This window comes from Clupea harengus, chromosome 11, assembly GCF_900700415.2.
Source record: "Clupea harengus chromosome 11, Ch_v2.0.2, whole genome shotgun sequence".
Classification (NCBI taxonomy): Eukaryota; Metazoa; Chordata; class Actinopteri; order Clupeiformes; family Clupeidae; genus Clupea; species Clupea harengus.
In genome coordinates, this window is record NC_045162.1 from 15,348,658 (window position 1) to 15,363,974 (window position 15,317).

At 43.3% G+C, this 15,317-nt stretch overlaps 1 protein-coding gene across 1 annotated transcript; it reads left to right on the plus strand.

Moving 5' to 3' along the window:
* Nucleotides 1–368: 368 nt before the first annotated feature.
* On the plus strand, nt 369–13,079 carry rcc1 (regulator of chromosome condensation 1). Its single transcript, XM_012838789.3, has 10 exons — nt 369–492; nt 1,591–1,676; nt 1,986–2,212; nt 5,512–5,691; nt 5,882–5,978; nt 6,238–6,360; nt 7,731–7,877; nt 9,168–9,287; nt 9,883–10,035; nt 12,229–13,079. Exons 2-10 carry the CDS (start codon nt 1,604–1,606, stop codon nt 12,402–12,404), a joined length of 1,296 nt encoding a protein of 431 aa, XP_012694243.2. The 5' UTR covers nt 369–492; nt 1,591–1,603; the 3' UTR covers nt 12,405–13,079.
* Nucleotides 13,080–15,317: the final 2,238 nt, after the last annotated feature.

A 15,317-nucleotide genomic window follows, 5' to 3' on the forward strand; every position in this document is an offset into this window, starting at 1 on the left:
CTCAGATATGTAGGTGCCATATTATGATGAGTGGCATCAATGTTTTCCCTTGTTAAATGTCATTCTGTTACCACAGCGATCGCATGGCCTTTAGGGAAGGGAGATTGAAATAGTAAGAATTGTATTTACATGATTAACTCTGCACTCATGAGATGAGTGGTCTATGCCTCAGATAACATACGACTGCACTGTTTCTGGTATCTGACATTAGGCCGGTTTATCTCCATTTTTCATCTCATGAAAATCAACAGGACAGATGTGCATGAAGTCAAGGTGCTCTATATTCTACTCCCTTACACAAGGTGGCGCACTACAAAAGACCTCTAACCACGGTCGCGCCGATTCGTCAAAAGAAGTAGTTTAACATGCATGCATTTACTCTCTGGTGCATGCTCCGGCTCCACCAAGGTGCTAAGAAAGTAGCTTGGAATCCAGAACTCCTTGGCGTCTGTGTGGCCTGAGGGTGTAATTTCTTATTCATTCAGAGTACTGGTAAGTGGGGCAGTGGCTTTGGAGAAATATCACATTCGCTCGGATGTTATTAAAATAATCTGGGTGTCATTGTGTTTTTAACGTTAATTTGTCAGTCAAATTTGTGGGTGGCCGATTGCTAGCTGGCTAGCTAGCAAAAGTCGTGTCGGCAGTCGTTGCTTCTTCTCAGCAAGCAAGCAAATCTCATGTAAAGTTTCACCCGCAGAAATGGGTTTTTTTTTTTTTTTTTTACGTTGGTGTAATGTTGGCTTATAGGCCTAGCTCTTGTTACGGCTGTTTAATATAAATTAATATAGTATATCTGTGTTATAGTACCATACATGTCCAAGCAAACTTAGCTAAGTTCAATGAATTGAGCTTTCAGAACCGGACGTTCCGTCGAAGGGGTCTGTTTAAAAAATTTAGCGGGTTAGCTATCTAGCAATCCTATGCTAGTATCCCTGTTTGAACTGGGGAGATAGAAGTGGTTCCCTATGTTACATTTGATCCCCAGCTTCTTTAACGTATTAGCGGAAGAAACCGGCTTGTTGGATGGCTTTCAGTGTGAGCAAATGTCCAAAGTAGCTGAAGTAAATGGTAATTGTGTATATTATTGGATGTAAGTTGACGCTAGCAAGTAGGTTGTTCGCAACATTGGTGACTCCGTCAACTAAGAATCGGGGCACATACCATTTCTCGACACCGCACGTCGCACATGTGAACAGCTGTCTACCAGCACAAAGCCATTCATTGACTGAACTTGGCCATAGAAGCTGCTTAGCACATTTGCTTTGGCAGCAAAGCAAATGCTGTGGATATTAGACAACGCTGGCTGTGAAACGTTTGTAAAAACGGCTGATGTTATTGTTAACCCATATTGTCGCGACAAACACTTGAATTTGTTGGTGACCTGTCCATACGTGAAGTAGATATTTGTAGACACCTCTGCGGATTTAACGTTACCTAGGGACAAATACGCCTGCAGAGTTTAAAAATCGATTCAGTAATCTAGCGATGCCTTGCGATTAGTTAACTCTCTAATGAGTTAATTATTGTTTAACTTCACGTGACGGCTGATACAGTGGCTCTTCCTACATTTGTCCGCCCTTCTGTCTACAGGTGGTGATCAGTCATGCCTGCGAGAAAGCCTGCCAAGAGGAAATCAGATGTTCCAACACCATCAAAACAGACCAAAAAGGTCAAAGGTTAGCCATAGTTCCTTTCCCTTCTAATTATTCGTCTTGCATCTTTCTTTTATGGTCAGTTGTCTTTGTCTTGCCCCCTTTTGCATAGTGTACTTGTTTTTGCGCCACACAACCAAGACAAATTGCTTGAATGTGGAAACCTACTTTGCAATAACCCCATTTCTGATTCTAATCTTAAAACAACCTTTTCATACCATTTCAAATATGTGCAGCCTGTAACACATGTAAACTGTCATGTTGTAAAACTTTAAAATGTCACGTGCACCACCAAGCGTCCTCTCTTGTCTCATGGATTTGTCTGACTCTTAGGAACTACTGTCACTCCAGAGGGGGAAGAGTCAGCGGCGGTGCAACACAGAAGCCATGGGAAGGAGAAGGGCCTGGTGCTGGTGTTGGGCCAGGGAGACGTGGGCCAGCTGGGCCTGGGCGAGGACGTGATGGAGCGCAAGAAGCCTGCCCTGGTCAACCTGCCCGAGGGGGTGCTGCAGGCTGTGGCCGGGGGGATGCACACTGTGTGCTTGGGAGAATCCGGAAAGGTGAGCAGACCGATCAGCGCAAGCACTGCTGAGTACAAACAGAGTGAACAGACTGGGGGACGGTTTTGGAACCAGATCTGTTGTTTTGCTGCTATTGTGTGCTTAAATAAGTGTGCAGTGGATTATGCAGTCGCGGCTCGTATGTATGCGCAGGGGGGGGGGGTGTGAGTATTGTTGCTCTATTTGGACTTCAGTATTTGTTCAACATATAGAGTAATTACATTACAAGTACATTTTAGTCAAACTTGCAGTTTCTGTTGTATATTTCACGCTGGTAGTCGCCGTAGTAGTGAACAGTCAAGGCCTGTCCACTCCTCTGGTACATACATTAGCGGTTTTAAACACGACTGTTTTCGCCAGCCCTACTTGGATAACTTCACCACCTGTTTCTCAAATATTTGTTGCCTTTTTTAACCCAGCTGTATGTAGCCTACCAGAGAGTGAGGTATGAGAACTGGAATGTTGAAATTATTTTAAATGCCCATCCCTACTAGTAGCCATGCTAAATAAGTTACGGTTAGGTAACCTTAGCTCAGCGTTTCTCAAAGTGTGGGGCGCAGAGACGTGACAGGTGGGACGCGATGAATGGGAGATTTTCCCGTTGCAATGCCTTCCTTTATAGACAATAACGATCATACACTCCCATCGCACTAAACAACTACACTCAAACAAAGAAATATTGTATGAATTAGCCTATTAAGTATTGTATTGTATTAATTAGCCTGTTACACTTTCCTGCTAGTCGTAGTCGGAAATTACAGGGGAGACTTTTGTTTACTGCTCCAGGGCCGAAGTGTTCTATATTCTAAACTCCGGGGTTATCTCCCTTTCCCTTCAGTCTGCGTTTGAATAGCAAATGAATGGCAACTTGATTTGGCCCGAGGATTTATTCTCCACACTGGTTGCACAGACTTCAACGGTACAGTAACATAACTTTGATCCGGTCGCTACATGTGATCTATCCGTGTGCATCACCGTTCTCTCTCTCTCTCGCTCTATTTTCTCTATTTCTGAGCTGATGTTATTTGTTATTGATTAAGATTTAGAGCGATGAGGGACAGGTGGGGCTTGAAAAGGCCCCCTTGTTCAAAGTGGGGAATGACAGAAAAAGTTTGAGAACCACTGCGTTAGCAGTCCCTGGTCATGCAGCTTTGTAGAAGGATGCAGAAGCTTTTTTGGCTCTGTTGGTCCAGTTCTTTCGCTTACTTTCATGGCGGTATTAACGGTCTTATCTGGCAACCTGGGTGTCGAAATGGTGCTTGAGAAATGGGCAGTGGGCGGAATCACACAGGCCAAAACACAAACAGAGCTGTAGCATTGTTGCCAGAGAAGCCAGTATTTCAGTTTAGCACGGCCCCTAAATCTCTGATGATATGTTCATTTTATGATTTAGTACAGTCAATTTATTACACATTGGTCCTTAAAAAAATGTAACTGCTTGAGCAATATGTTTGGTGAATGAGACTGATGGTTGATTTTTGAGAGTGCAGTAGGTTTTTTATTTATTTTTTCCTTACTAAATTGATGTTAATTTTATCATGTTGAGCTGTAGATGGTCCTTCACCGTGACTGTTGGTGCATAGCCTACTACAAGTTGAAATGATTGGTTTAGCTCAGGAGCACATACTTCATCAAAAAAGATGAATTTAAAAAAGTGCATGAACAGACAAACATATGACAAAACCAACAATAAGTGTTCGACAATGCTCCTTTCAAAACAACTTGAGACACTGGAACAGTCCATATTAATTATTCGTATTAGCACCTGCCAATCATCATTTGAGTAACACCCAATGGTGAAATCAAGCAAGCACATATAGTGTTCTGTCAAGCAGCACATTTATATATGTGCAGCATGTTGCAAAATATCGAACTTGTGTGTTAAACTTGGCAGCCCCACCTATTTCCCTAGTCACAAGCTGCTACTGGTAGTGTGTACATGTGTGTTTCAGTAGCGCCCGAAGAGCTTGTATGCAGCAGTTGTAGAAAAGTGGCTCTCATCTACATTTACATTTAGTCATTTAGCAGACGCTTTTGTCCAAAGCGACGTACAAGGGAGAGAATATTCAAGCTACGAGCAATAGAACCTGGTGTAACAATAAATAAATAAATACTACTTTACATAAGAAATATAACAAAATGAAATAAAAAAGAAAGAAAGAAGTGCAGAAATGTAACTGCTGTAATTGCAAGTTACGCACTAGTCGAAGTGCCAGTTAGGACGGGAAGTGCTCTCTGAAGAGTTGGGTCTTCAAAAGCTTCTTAAAGGTAGATAGGGACGCCCCTGCTCTGGTAGTGCTGGGTAGTTCATTCCACCAACGTGGAACTACAAATGAGAATAGTCTGGACTGCCGTACTTGCACAGACGGCAGTGCCAAACGACGCTCACTAGAAGAGCGCAGCATCCTGGGTGTAACATTTGCCCTTACAAGAGCATTTAGGTAGGTGGGAGCAGAACCATCAAGCACTCTGTAGGCAAGCATAAGTGACGTGAACTTAATGCGAGCAGCTACAGGCAGCCAGTGGAGGTCAATAAGAAGCGGGGTGACGTGTGCCCTCTTCGGTTGGTTGAACACCAGACGCGCTGCCGCGTTCTGGATCATTTGTAGTGGTTTCACCACGCAAGCCGGTAGGCCCGTTAGGAGGGCGTTGCAGTAATCAAGGCGGGAATTCACCAAGGTTTGCACCAGCAGCTGGGTGGCATACTGGGTTAGGTACGGCCTGATTTTGCGGATGTTGAATAGCGCAAAGCGGCAGGACCTAGAGACAGAGGCAATGTGGTCCGTGAAAGTCAGTTGGTCATCAATAATGACCCCGAGGTTTCTTGCTGTTTTGGATGGAACAAGAGACAAGGAGTCAATATTGATGCTGATGTTGTGGTGGATGGCCTGTTTGGCTGGAAAGACCATCAGTTCCGTTTTGGCTAGGTTCAGCTGAAGGTGGTGGTTTTTCATCCATGTGGATATATCAGCAAGACAGTCCGAGATCCGCGCCGAGACAGTGGTGTCCTCAGGAGGGAAAGACAGAAACAGTTGAGTATCATCGGCATAGCAATGATAGGAAAAACCATGCGAGCGGATGATAGGGCCCAGCGAAGTGGTGTAAATGGCAAAGAGAAGTGTTTAGTAAAAGCTCTCCTTGGAAAACTCCTGTTGATCGATTAAGCGTGTTCTTGGATAGTTAAAGGTCACATCCTGAGGTTTTTAAATATAAGGTTCGAAACGGGCGGACGAAATACTTGTTTGTAATTGTATAGCACAGAGTTCACGTTCATGTTTGAATCTCGCCCTGTCTTGCAGGTCTACACGTTTGGCTGTAACGACGAGGGCGCACTGGGCTGGGACACGGCAGAGGAGGGCTCCGAGATGTCGCCCGCCATGGTTGAGCTGGATGAGCGCGTGGTGCAGGTGTCGGCTGGGGACAGCCACACCGCCGCCCTCACAGATAACGGCACCGTCTATATCTGGGGCTCCTTCAGGGTCAGTTGGACAGAGCAAGGACACACACACACACTCTCTCGCACTCACTCTTGACTTGTGTTATGATCGACCACCAGACCATTAAGAAGCTGAATGCTAGATCTAGTAGCCCCCAGACCTTGTATTTAGCAGCTGGATTTGGACTCAAATGCTGTATCCGCTAGATATTGACTGACAATTTGGGTTCTAGGATAACAATGGAGTCATTGGACTGCTGGAACCAATGAAAAAGTCGACCATCCCTGTGAAAATTTCCATTAACCAGCCAGTGGTGAAAATTGCATCAGGTAATGTTTGTTTTGTTTTTGTCCTCCCCACACACACACACATATATATCAAAATTATTGTTGTACCAAAGTGAATATAACCGTGCAGGGCAAGGACTGACTTGCAAATGTTTTGCACCATGAAATATGAAGTGGTTCTGTATGACTGAAGCTCCCTCCGCTTGAGTGTGTGTAGGTACGTAACAGCCCAGGTCAGGTGCTGAGCAATAATGATAACGGTATTCTGCTCTCTTTCGTCTCTGCCCTTGTGCGGCTGCAGGCAGCGATCACCTGGTGATGTTAACTCAGGGTGGAGACTTGTACTCCTCGGGCTGCGGAGATCAGGGGCAGCTGGGAAGAGTGGCGGAGTGCTTCGCCAACCGTGGAGGCAGATTGGGATTGGGTGCGTAGACACAGACACCCTATTTTCCCCACATATACAGTGGCTTGCAAAAGTATTCAACCCCCCCTGAAGTCATCACTGGTTTACAAAAGATACACATTTTTCCAATCTGTATTTTCATTGCGAACACTTGCGCTGTGAAAATAAATCGATAAAAAACTAAAGTATTCAACCCCATTAATACATAAATAATTGTTAGAGAAACCTTTTGCTGCGATAACAGCCTTAAGTCTTTTTAAGGGAGACCGTACTAGCTTTGGACATCATTCTGCAGTGTGTTTTCCTTATTGTTCTTGGGAGAATTTATATTTATATAGCTCACCTAGGTTGACGGGATAGCTTTCCTGGACTGTAGTGCCACAGATTTATGGATGGCTCTTAAGAATGTGTGCTGTTATACGTGCATCACTGTTATACGTGATGGCTGCACTGTGGTGACACCTCTCCCCAGTTAATATCTTCCTCCTTGGTTTGGGGGTCAGCCTTTACTACCAAGCATCTAAGTGGTTTGATGCAATTTCCACTCTTCTTATGGATCAAATGGTGCTCAATTGTACATCAAACCACTTTATTTTCTTGGGAGTCCTTTCCTCACATTTGAACTTTTGACCTTGTCTCTTGAGTCTTCATTTCCTCTGTTATTTCACAACCTAGCGGATGACCCTTAGATGGAGTGATTATTATATCTAGGGGGGTTCTCTACTTCAACCACTGTGGTCAAGTAAGTCACGGAATCATTTGTCTGCCTTAATCTGGAACTTAAATGCACAGGGGTTTGAATACTTATGCAAGTATTTGAGTTTTTATTTAACTAATTTTAGTGTTAGACCTTACATTGCCTTCAGAAATATACTAGAGCATAACTGTCTGCAATAATAATTCTGATTGGGCAAATTTGGAATGGATTGATGTGCAAAGTATCTTTTGTAATGGTGATGACTTTCAGGGGCGTTGGATACTTTTGCCACTGTACTTGCAGGCCAATGTTTGGGCACCCGTGGGCAAATTACATATCCTTTTGATTTTTCTTTTTTTTTTTTTAAGGCAAATATGTGAATGCACTTTTTGTGTGTTTAATGTTAACTAAGAAAACTACAAAAAAAAATGTAATTGTAGTTTGTGCACGAGAGCCAAAACCTGTGCATCCTGCTGTATTTGTCTTCAGAGAATGCTACTGTTGCACAATTGTACACTGGCTTATACTAATTCCACAAATATATTACATTTGTACTGGTGTTGGCTGTTTTGTATATAGGTCATCACAGCTGTCAGCTTGCTCACATCATTTGCTCTCCGACATGGGACATCCTGTATGCCTAAAATCCTCATCTCTCTGCTGTGTGTGTGTGTGTGTGCGCTTGTGTGTATAGGGAGGTTGCTGACGCCACAGCTGGTCATGGTCCATTCCCGGGGAAAGGTCCGTTTCGTAGATGCTTTCTGTGGTGCCTACTCTACCTTCGCCGTGTCAAAAGATGGCCACGTCTACGGCTTCGGCCTCTCAAATTACCATCAGCTAGGTGACTCATAACCGCTCCCCTTCTGCAATCTGTCAAATCTTTGTCATTATTTTGTTGCCCCTAAATTATAATTCATACAAACTAGGGATGCACGATACCACTTTTTTACAAACCGATACGAGTACGAGTATTTTTATTTGTGTACTTGCCGGTACCGATACCGATACTTCTTAGATTTGGTCTCCATGAAAGTGCAATTAATTTGGAGGCAGATTTTATTTTATCCTCTGCAGATTATGTCAAGCCTATAGTACAAAATTAACAGAAGGCTATCCCAAGCCAAAAATAAACAGAGCTTTCTGGTTTTAACACACAAAAAAAGCCTTCAAACAGACAATATCATCACATTAGACAAAATGCAAATATAACCAGATAAAGGCAATTCAATTTGCTGCATAGTTAACAACACAGTCTGCTTAACAAAAAGTGAACAGAACTATTACTGCATTAGCACAAGAGCACATTTCAGTTACAAAAGTATCAGAAGAATCTCCTGCTCAAGTACACAATCACTTAACCTATGTGGCACAGTCTTTCTCTCTACCTCTCTCTCTCTGTGTGTGCGTGCGCGTTTTTTTCTTTTGCAAGACGTCAGTTAAGATTGGTTGCTTCGGTCTTGCGCCACTAGCATCAGTGAACTCTGTGTACTTAGCACTATGGTGCGTCTTCAGATGTTTAATCAAATTGCTTGTGTTAAACAGAGTACTTTCCTTTCCGCCCCTCGACACCGTAGCAGTGCAGATCTTACACTGTGCCTTACTCCTGTCGTCGTCATTTATCTTAAAATGAGCCCAAATCGCCGTTAAGGCAGCACAACGGAATTGCTAGTCGCTAACGAGATGCTAGCAGCTAAATTTAGCGAAACCTGTATACTGAAATACTTTGACACTATGACAAACTTTCCTAACACAGTCAAACATCAAGCAAATGCAACACAAGACTGCAAATAAGCTACTTACTAGTCTGGCAGAGAATGGTAGGACAGGTAGGACAATAAATCACATTTTGTGTCAGCATAGCCCGGCCAGTTTGATGCAGTGAAATACTGATGAGTGGTATCGGTGCTTGGTATCGGCAATTCAACAACGAGTACGAGTATTTTAACGAAGTATCGGCACCGATACTGATACTGGTATCGGTATCGGTGCATCCCTAATACAAACTAAAGACTCGGTAACAGGAAAATCGTCTTAATTCAATGAACTGATGATAATGATGCATGTAAGTAAACATATGCTTTGCAGGCTTTCAGTACCTTTCTTGTTGACATGACTGTGGTATCTCTGTCAGGAACCCAAAGCACAAATGTGTGTTTCACACCTGTGAAGCTGACGGCCTTTAAGAACTCGACCACCGCCTGGGTCGGCTTCTCAGGAGGACAGCACCACACGGTCTGCATGGATTCCGAAGGTAATTTAAGCCTGCAGCTTGGCCGGGAGTTCTGGCTGCAGTAAATAACACGTTCTCCACATAGTTCATATTTTCTAACAAATAAATGGAAGCTTTGATGATATTTGTGTGTGGGTGAACTGCCGGCCTGCTGAACTGATGCTTTAGAGCAGGTACTGTGAGCTGTAGAATCTGGTACATACCAAAGGGAACAAAGCTCTTCGATCTCTAAAGACTACACCAGAGGGAACCTTACACATAGTTGGAAAATCAGGCAGAAGCCAGGTTTTATTTTTTTGTGTGTGTGTGTGTATTTAGAACTGTTCTTGAATGTTGGTTGTTAAAACATTTCATATGTTAAAATCATCAGCTGGACTATAGGGCTTTAATGTACACCACGGATATGCTACAAATGCAGTCCAGCAATCATTAAAGATCAATACTGTCTGGAGATTCATGATGTCCCCCAACACAAAATCCAAACCTCGTTTCTTATCTAGAAGTATAATACATACAGGGCAAATGTTAAAACATCAGAATTGATCAGAGAACTTACATCAGCCATACCAGATGACATTCAGTGCTGATTCCAGATGTCCTTCTTGTTGATCACCAGGGAAGGTGTACAGCTTGGGCCGGGCGGAGTACGGGCGTCTGGGCCTGGGCGAGGGGGCGCTGGAGAAGAGCGAACCCACACCTGTGCCAGGTGTTGACGGAGCCCAGGTGGTGGCCTGCGGAGCCTCCGTCAGCTACGCCGTCACCAAGCGAGGTGAGTGCTAGGGGTGTGCCGTAATATCGTTTTTTCCATCGATCGTTCTTTAAGTCATCTGATCCACTATCGATCGGTCATATTTAGGGATCGAACTTTTAGGTTAATATGCATTTTTACAGCCAATGTTCCTTGCCTCCGGGTTACATTCAACATGTTGATTTTGTTTTGACACATCTCACACAAATAACACAAGGATCACGAGTAACTGATCATTGTAAAGCATGTGACTTTCACTTGCCCAGTATTTTACAAACTGCAATTCTTGACACACAATTCTTAAGTTGTCAGTTATGAAATAATGAGTTGTTGTTGTGACTGGATGTAGTAAATGCTTAACACAGTTGGGAACATTTTGTACATCATTCCAACAGGCTCAGGTTGCTCCTTTGCTTAAAGAAACCCATCTGCTGTGAGAATTTGTTTCCCCTTTTTGTCAAAGATTCTTGTCTTCAACCAAGTTTCTGATTTACTGTCTCTGAATACTTTGCTAGGGCAGTTCCGTGAACGGTCTGGTTTCAAGAGTGGTCATTCCACTGAGGAGAGGCAGAAGTCTCTGCTCAGTCATTAGTTCTGATTTTACTAGACCTGTCGGCAGCCTTTGACACAGTGAACCATGACCACCTCCTCGCTACGCTGTATGAACTGGGAATTTCAGGGAACTTGGGTGTTCTGATTGATGACCACCTTAATTTCTCTGAGCATGTAGCTTCTGTCTCGAGGTCTTGTCAGTTCAGACTAATATTTGGAAGATCAGACCCTATCTCACAATATGCTACACAACTTCTGTGCAGGCCGTGGTTACTTCTAGACTACACTATTGCAATGCATTTTTAACGGGCCTGCCTGCACGTGTGTTTGAGACCGCTGCAGATTATTCAGATTGCGGCATGTGTTTGGTCTTTTATCAGCCAAAGAGGACACATGTAACTCCTCTGCTGGTGACACTTCACTAACTCCCTGTAGCTGCTAGAATTCAAATCACTCAGTCTCCGCTATAGGATCTCCACTGGATCGGCACCAGTCTATTTTAAATGGTATTATTCAGCTCTGTTCCTCCTCTCGACCACTCTGCTCCTCCGATGAACATCAGTTATGGTTGCCTCCTCTCCGCAGCAAAAGATCGCAGTCAAGACTCTTGTTGTTCATGGTGCCTCGGTGGTGTAATGATCTACCTAGTGCTGTCTGTCTGTTGTCTGTTAATAGCGTTTGTCATATCAGTTCATTTGTTTGAGACCTACTTTAGAAGCATAATCCTGATAGTATTGATGTGATTGCTCATTACTTGCGTGAGCAATCACACTATTGATCTTGTTAAGTTTGATTATTTATTCTTATTCCACGACACTTCTGCTCTCAGTGCTTCTCTGGTATCACTGGTCCAATTCTGACGCACTGTCCTCATCGTGTTTGTGTTCTTGTGAAAATGGTTGCACAGCCCCCTGCCTTTTATCCCTCTCTTCCCATTTAAATGAATGATGGGACATTTGCCTATTGTGATGTTACTCGCGCTGCAAGCTGTACACTAGGTAGATTTAGAGCCCCGTAGCGATATGGTAGTTGGCATAGCTGAGGTTTATGACAATTTACACCCCTAGTAGCAAGATCTTTTTTTGCTTGTTGGTTTGATGTTATGGGAGTTTCTGTCATGCCAGGATCAGACTATATGAACTTAGCCCAATTTAGTTGTAGCCAACAAACTTCCAGTGTCTGGCCGAAGATGAATGCCGGCAGCGATGAACTTTATTTACCAGAGTATACAATAGTCCTCCACAAGACTTTGTGTATGTACAGCGAACATGGTAGCTAGCTGCATTTTTGTAATGAACACTTTCGCTACCTCTTCTCTTTGAAGGATAGACCGCCCTTACTGACCTGTTCAAGACGCCCAGGAAAGTGTCCACAATATTTTTTCTTTCCTGAACACAAGACCACCAGCATCACATATAGGGCTTCTGAAGCCGTAATTGACAATTTCTTGACCCTCCTCAACAACACGCAAGGATCTGTCCATTTAGTGTGTTTACTCATAAAAAGTCCTGTGTTCGTACAAATATAGTGGCTTCAAATATCCACAACTTTTCGCCAGAATCTCGGACTGTGTCTTTAAATGAACACGTCTCAGCTGTTGACATCTTGTGGTTGAAAAGAAGACTCATACGTGTTTGTGTGTGTGTGTGTCTGGTCCATCAGGGTCGGTGTTCGCTTGGGGCATGGGCACCAACATGCAGCTGGGCACAGGAGAAGAGGATGACGAGTGGAGCCCCAAGGAGATGACTGGCAAGCAGCTGGAGGGGCGTGCAGTATTGTCGGTGTCCAGCGGGGGGCAGCACACCGTGCTGCTGGTCAGGGAGAAGCAGGAGAGCTGATGAGCCTCGCTCCTCTGCAGCACCCAGCGGCGAGAGGGAAAACAAACAGTGGAACTGTCGAGTCTGTGGGTAACTGTAAACAAAGCGTTTTTTTAATCGGGGGCGAAATGGTGTTGGTGCGCCTCCCTGCGCTGAGCCAAGCCTGTAAGAGAGGGATGGTAGGGTTTTTATGGCTGGAGGAGAAGAGGGGGGTAAAAAGGGCGTTTGCGGGGTCGGACTCCTGACCTGAGGAAACCCAACTTTCACTGGATGTGATCCGATCGATCATGACAAAAAAATAATAAAAAAAAAAAAAAAGAACGAGACTATTTTTATAAAAACACAGGTTGTGCTTGATTCTTTTTTTTTTTTTTTTTCTTTTTTTTTTATTCTAAAATCCTTTTTAATGAGAGTGTAGAATACCTTTCAGGGAAGCTACCCATGTGTATGTGTATGTGTGTGTTTGCGCACATATCTGTTTGTATTTGTGTGCGTTTTTGCGTGAGTAAGAAACAAAAAGCGATGGATCTTTTTAGCGACAAATCGCACCTTTTAAGTTAATTGATCGGTCAAAGCAATAAAGCAAGTTTCCCCTCACAGTTCATCATCCATACACCATTAAGGACACAAGCTGTACTTTGGATGGCTCAATGATGTATTGCATTTATTAAACTTTCCTTCAACATTAAAGTTCAATCAGCTGTTTATTGTTTCTGTCTAAGGAAATTAATAGGGGGGGGGGATTGCTTAAGTTACGGTAAAGTCAAATAAAGGTCAGGTCTGCGATTCTAATCAAGTACGCTCTTTGTCAAATTCAGCCAATTGCTCCTCACAGTTCGCTAGCTGTCAGTTCTGTGTGTGCTAAAAAAAATTAAAAAAAAACCGTTTGTTTGTCCTGGCTGTAGGAACCGAACTAAGTGCCTCGGACCGAGCCTTAAATAATTCCGTTCAATCAACACGTTGCTTCAGCAGGGTTCCCGCGGGTCCTTAAGTCTTAAAATGTCTTAAATTAATATTCGGGTAATTAAGGTCTTAAATTGTCTTAAATTTCACGTAAAGTTCCTGTAGGTATTCATTTTTTTGCCGGTGCGCTTAATGACGATGAGAAAGCACAGTGGCGCATCGTAAAACATCTAATAGTTGATTAATTTAGTATTGTGTGAAATCAGTCTCCGCAATTTAATAGCTGTTTACGGTACGTCGCTACAGACGCCGACGTCAGGCTGCGTGTCGCCATTACGCGGTGGTTGATGTGAGGACCGTTCGACGCACACACACACACACACTTGGGTATCTCCAAGTAATCTGTGAACGCAAGCTGTCATGAATATTTCTTTCAAGCTTGTTTGTTTGGCCAACCCATGTCACCATGACACGCTTTTTATTTCGAGTCTTCTGGTCTGTTCGAAATGGAAGGTAGCTGCCTCAATGCCGTAATTGACAGGTGTATTACAAGACATGTCTTTCGGGTGAAAGCGTTGGTTTCGAGCGGCCTTTTTAAGATGGCATTTACGGTAACGTGTAACGTTGGTACGCTGCAATAACGTTATGCTGTCTAACGTAGGCTAACGTGCTAAAGTCAGAGTTGGCTGACAGACGCCTCGCAAATCGCATCAACCATTTTTGCTGGTTACAAAACCGGTGTTATCGGATAGTACAGTGTCTTTTCTCGGTAACTTTTGACATCTAAGCGTGAAAACGCCGAAAAATGAACATTTACATAAAATACATGGCCGTCAGGCGAGTTTGGTCCGGAGTTTAGCTGCTAAAGTTATCTTCTGTCCTGTCGTTTGAAGCAAACCTTTTAGCTCTGGCATTGGTCTCCCATTATGTATTTATCACTTCACTGGATTGGAAGACCATGTTCCAGGCTCTCGCATGACCCCTTCATTGAGGCAGAGGTTACGCTTGCCTCCCCTATGTGCTTTTTTCACTGTGGTTTTATGACAGATCAGCAAGACTAAAAAGCTTCTTCACATACGTGAAATACATTACATTACCTATTCTATGGATACAAACTACATATAATAACAGTGTCTACAAATATTTCAGTGATGACAAACAATGAGAAAGCAAAAGGCATGTGCTCAACCCAGTGTGTGAGGGATTGCACAATCTGAGATGAGGCGCAGCTCGTTGCTGCCTCACCTCGCGAGTCGCCTCTGTTTCAACAGGACATGGTCAAATTCAGCGATTTTGATTATAAAAATGATCGGAATCATACAAACATTTTATTTAAAGCACAGATCAGTAGATACATATTCATATTTATTTAGTTTTTTACTTTTTATGAGGCTCTGCCTCCCCTGTCCACACGTCCCTATGTAATCTGAAACACTGACCCGTTTTCTACTGCCGGGCGCTTCACTGCAACTGAACACATTTACCACTCTCCTACTTCAGTTTGTTTTCAGAATGAGAGAATTTTAGGAGGAGGATGCCATTATTGTGGCTCAACTAGAGGCAGGTTGGGTTGGCCTGTGCCCGTGCAACATTCAACACAGGAATGTTTATGATTAAACTGTTACCAGAGCACAAAATTGTTTACAACAGCACAACGTTCTTCATAGATCTAGCCTCATAATTTTATTGTCAAAGTGCACCAGATTGATGCATTGAACTTTAAAATGTGCAAAATGTTCTTATATATAAAATATATTCCCCGGGGAGCATGCCCCGGACCCTCCTAGGGGGTTCGCATCGTTGTCACCTTTTTCATCCCTGATGAGTTTGCACCCCTGAATTGAGTATTCCAAAGAAATTGTGACATTTTTGGGTCTTAAATTATATTTGTTGAGGTCTTAAAAAAAGTCTTAAAAAGCATTACATTTTACTTTTGAAATGGTGCAAGACCCCTGTTCAGGAGCACGGAAGGGAGAGGTGTAATTTGATTGGCAGTTGAGCTCAAATATCAATAACCTTTAGCTGTAGTCG

Coding starts and splice junctions, on each gene's coding strand:
- rcc1 (XM_012838789.3), top strand. CDS start 1,604: ATGCCTGCGAGAAAGCCTGCCAAGAGGAAATCAGATGTTCCAACACCA. Junction 7,878..9,167: donor CTCAAATTACCATCAGCTAG/GTGACTCATAAC, acceptor TATCTCTGTCAG/GAACCCAAAGCACAAATGTG. Junction 10,036..12,228: donor CTACGCCGTCACCAAGCGAG/GTGAGTGCTAGG, acceptor CTGGTCCATCAG/GGTCGGTGTTCGCTTGGGGC.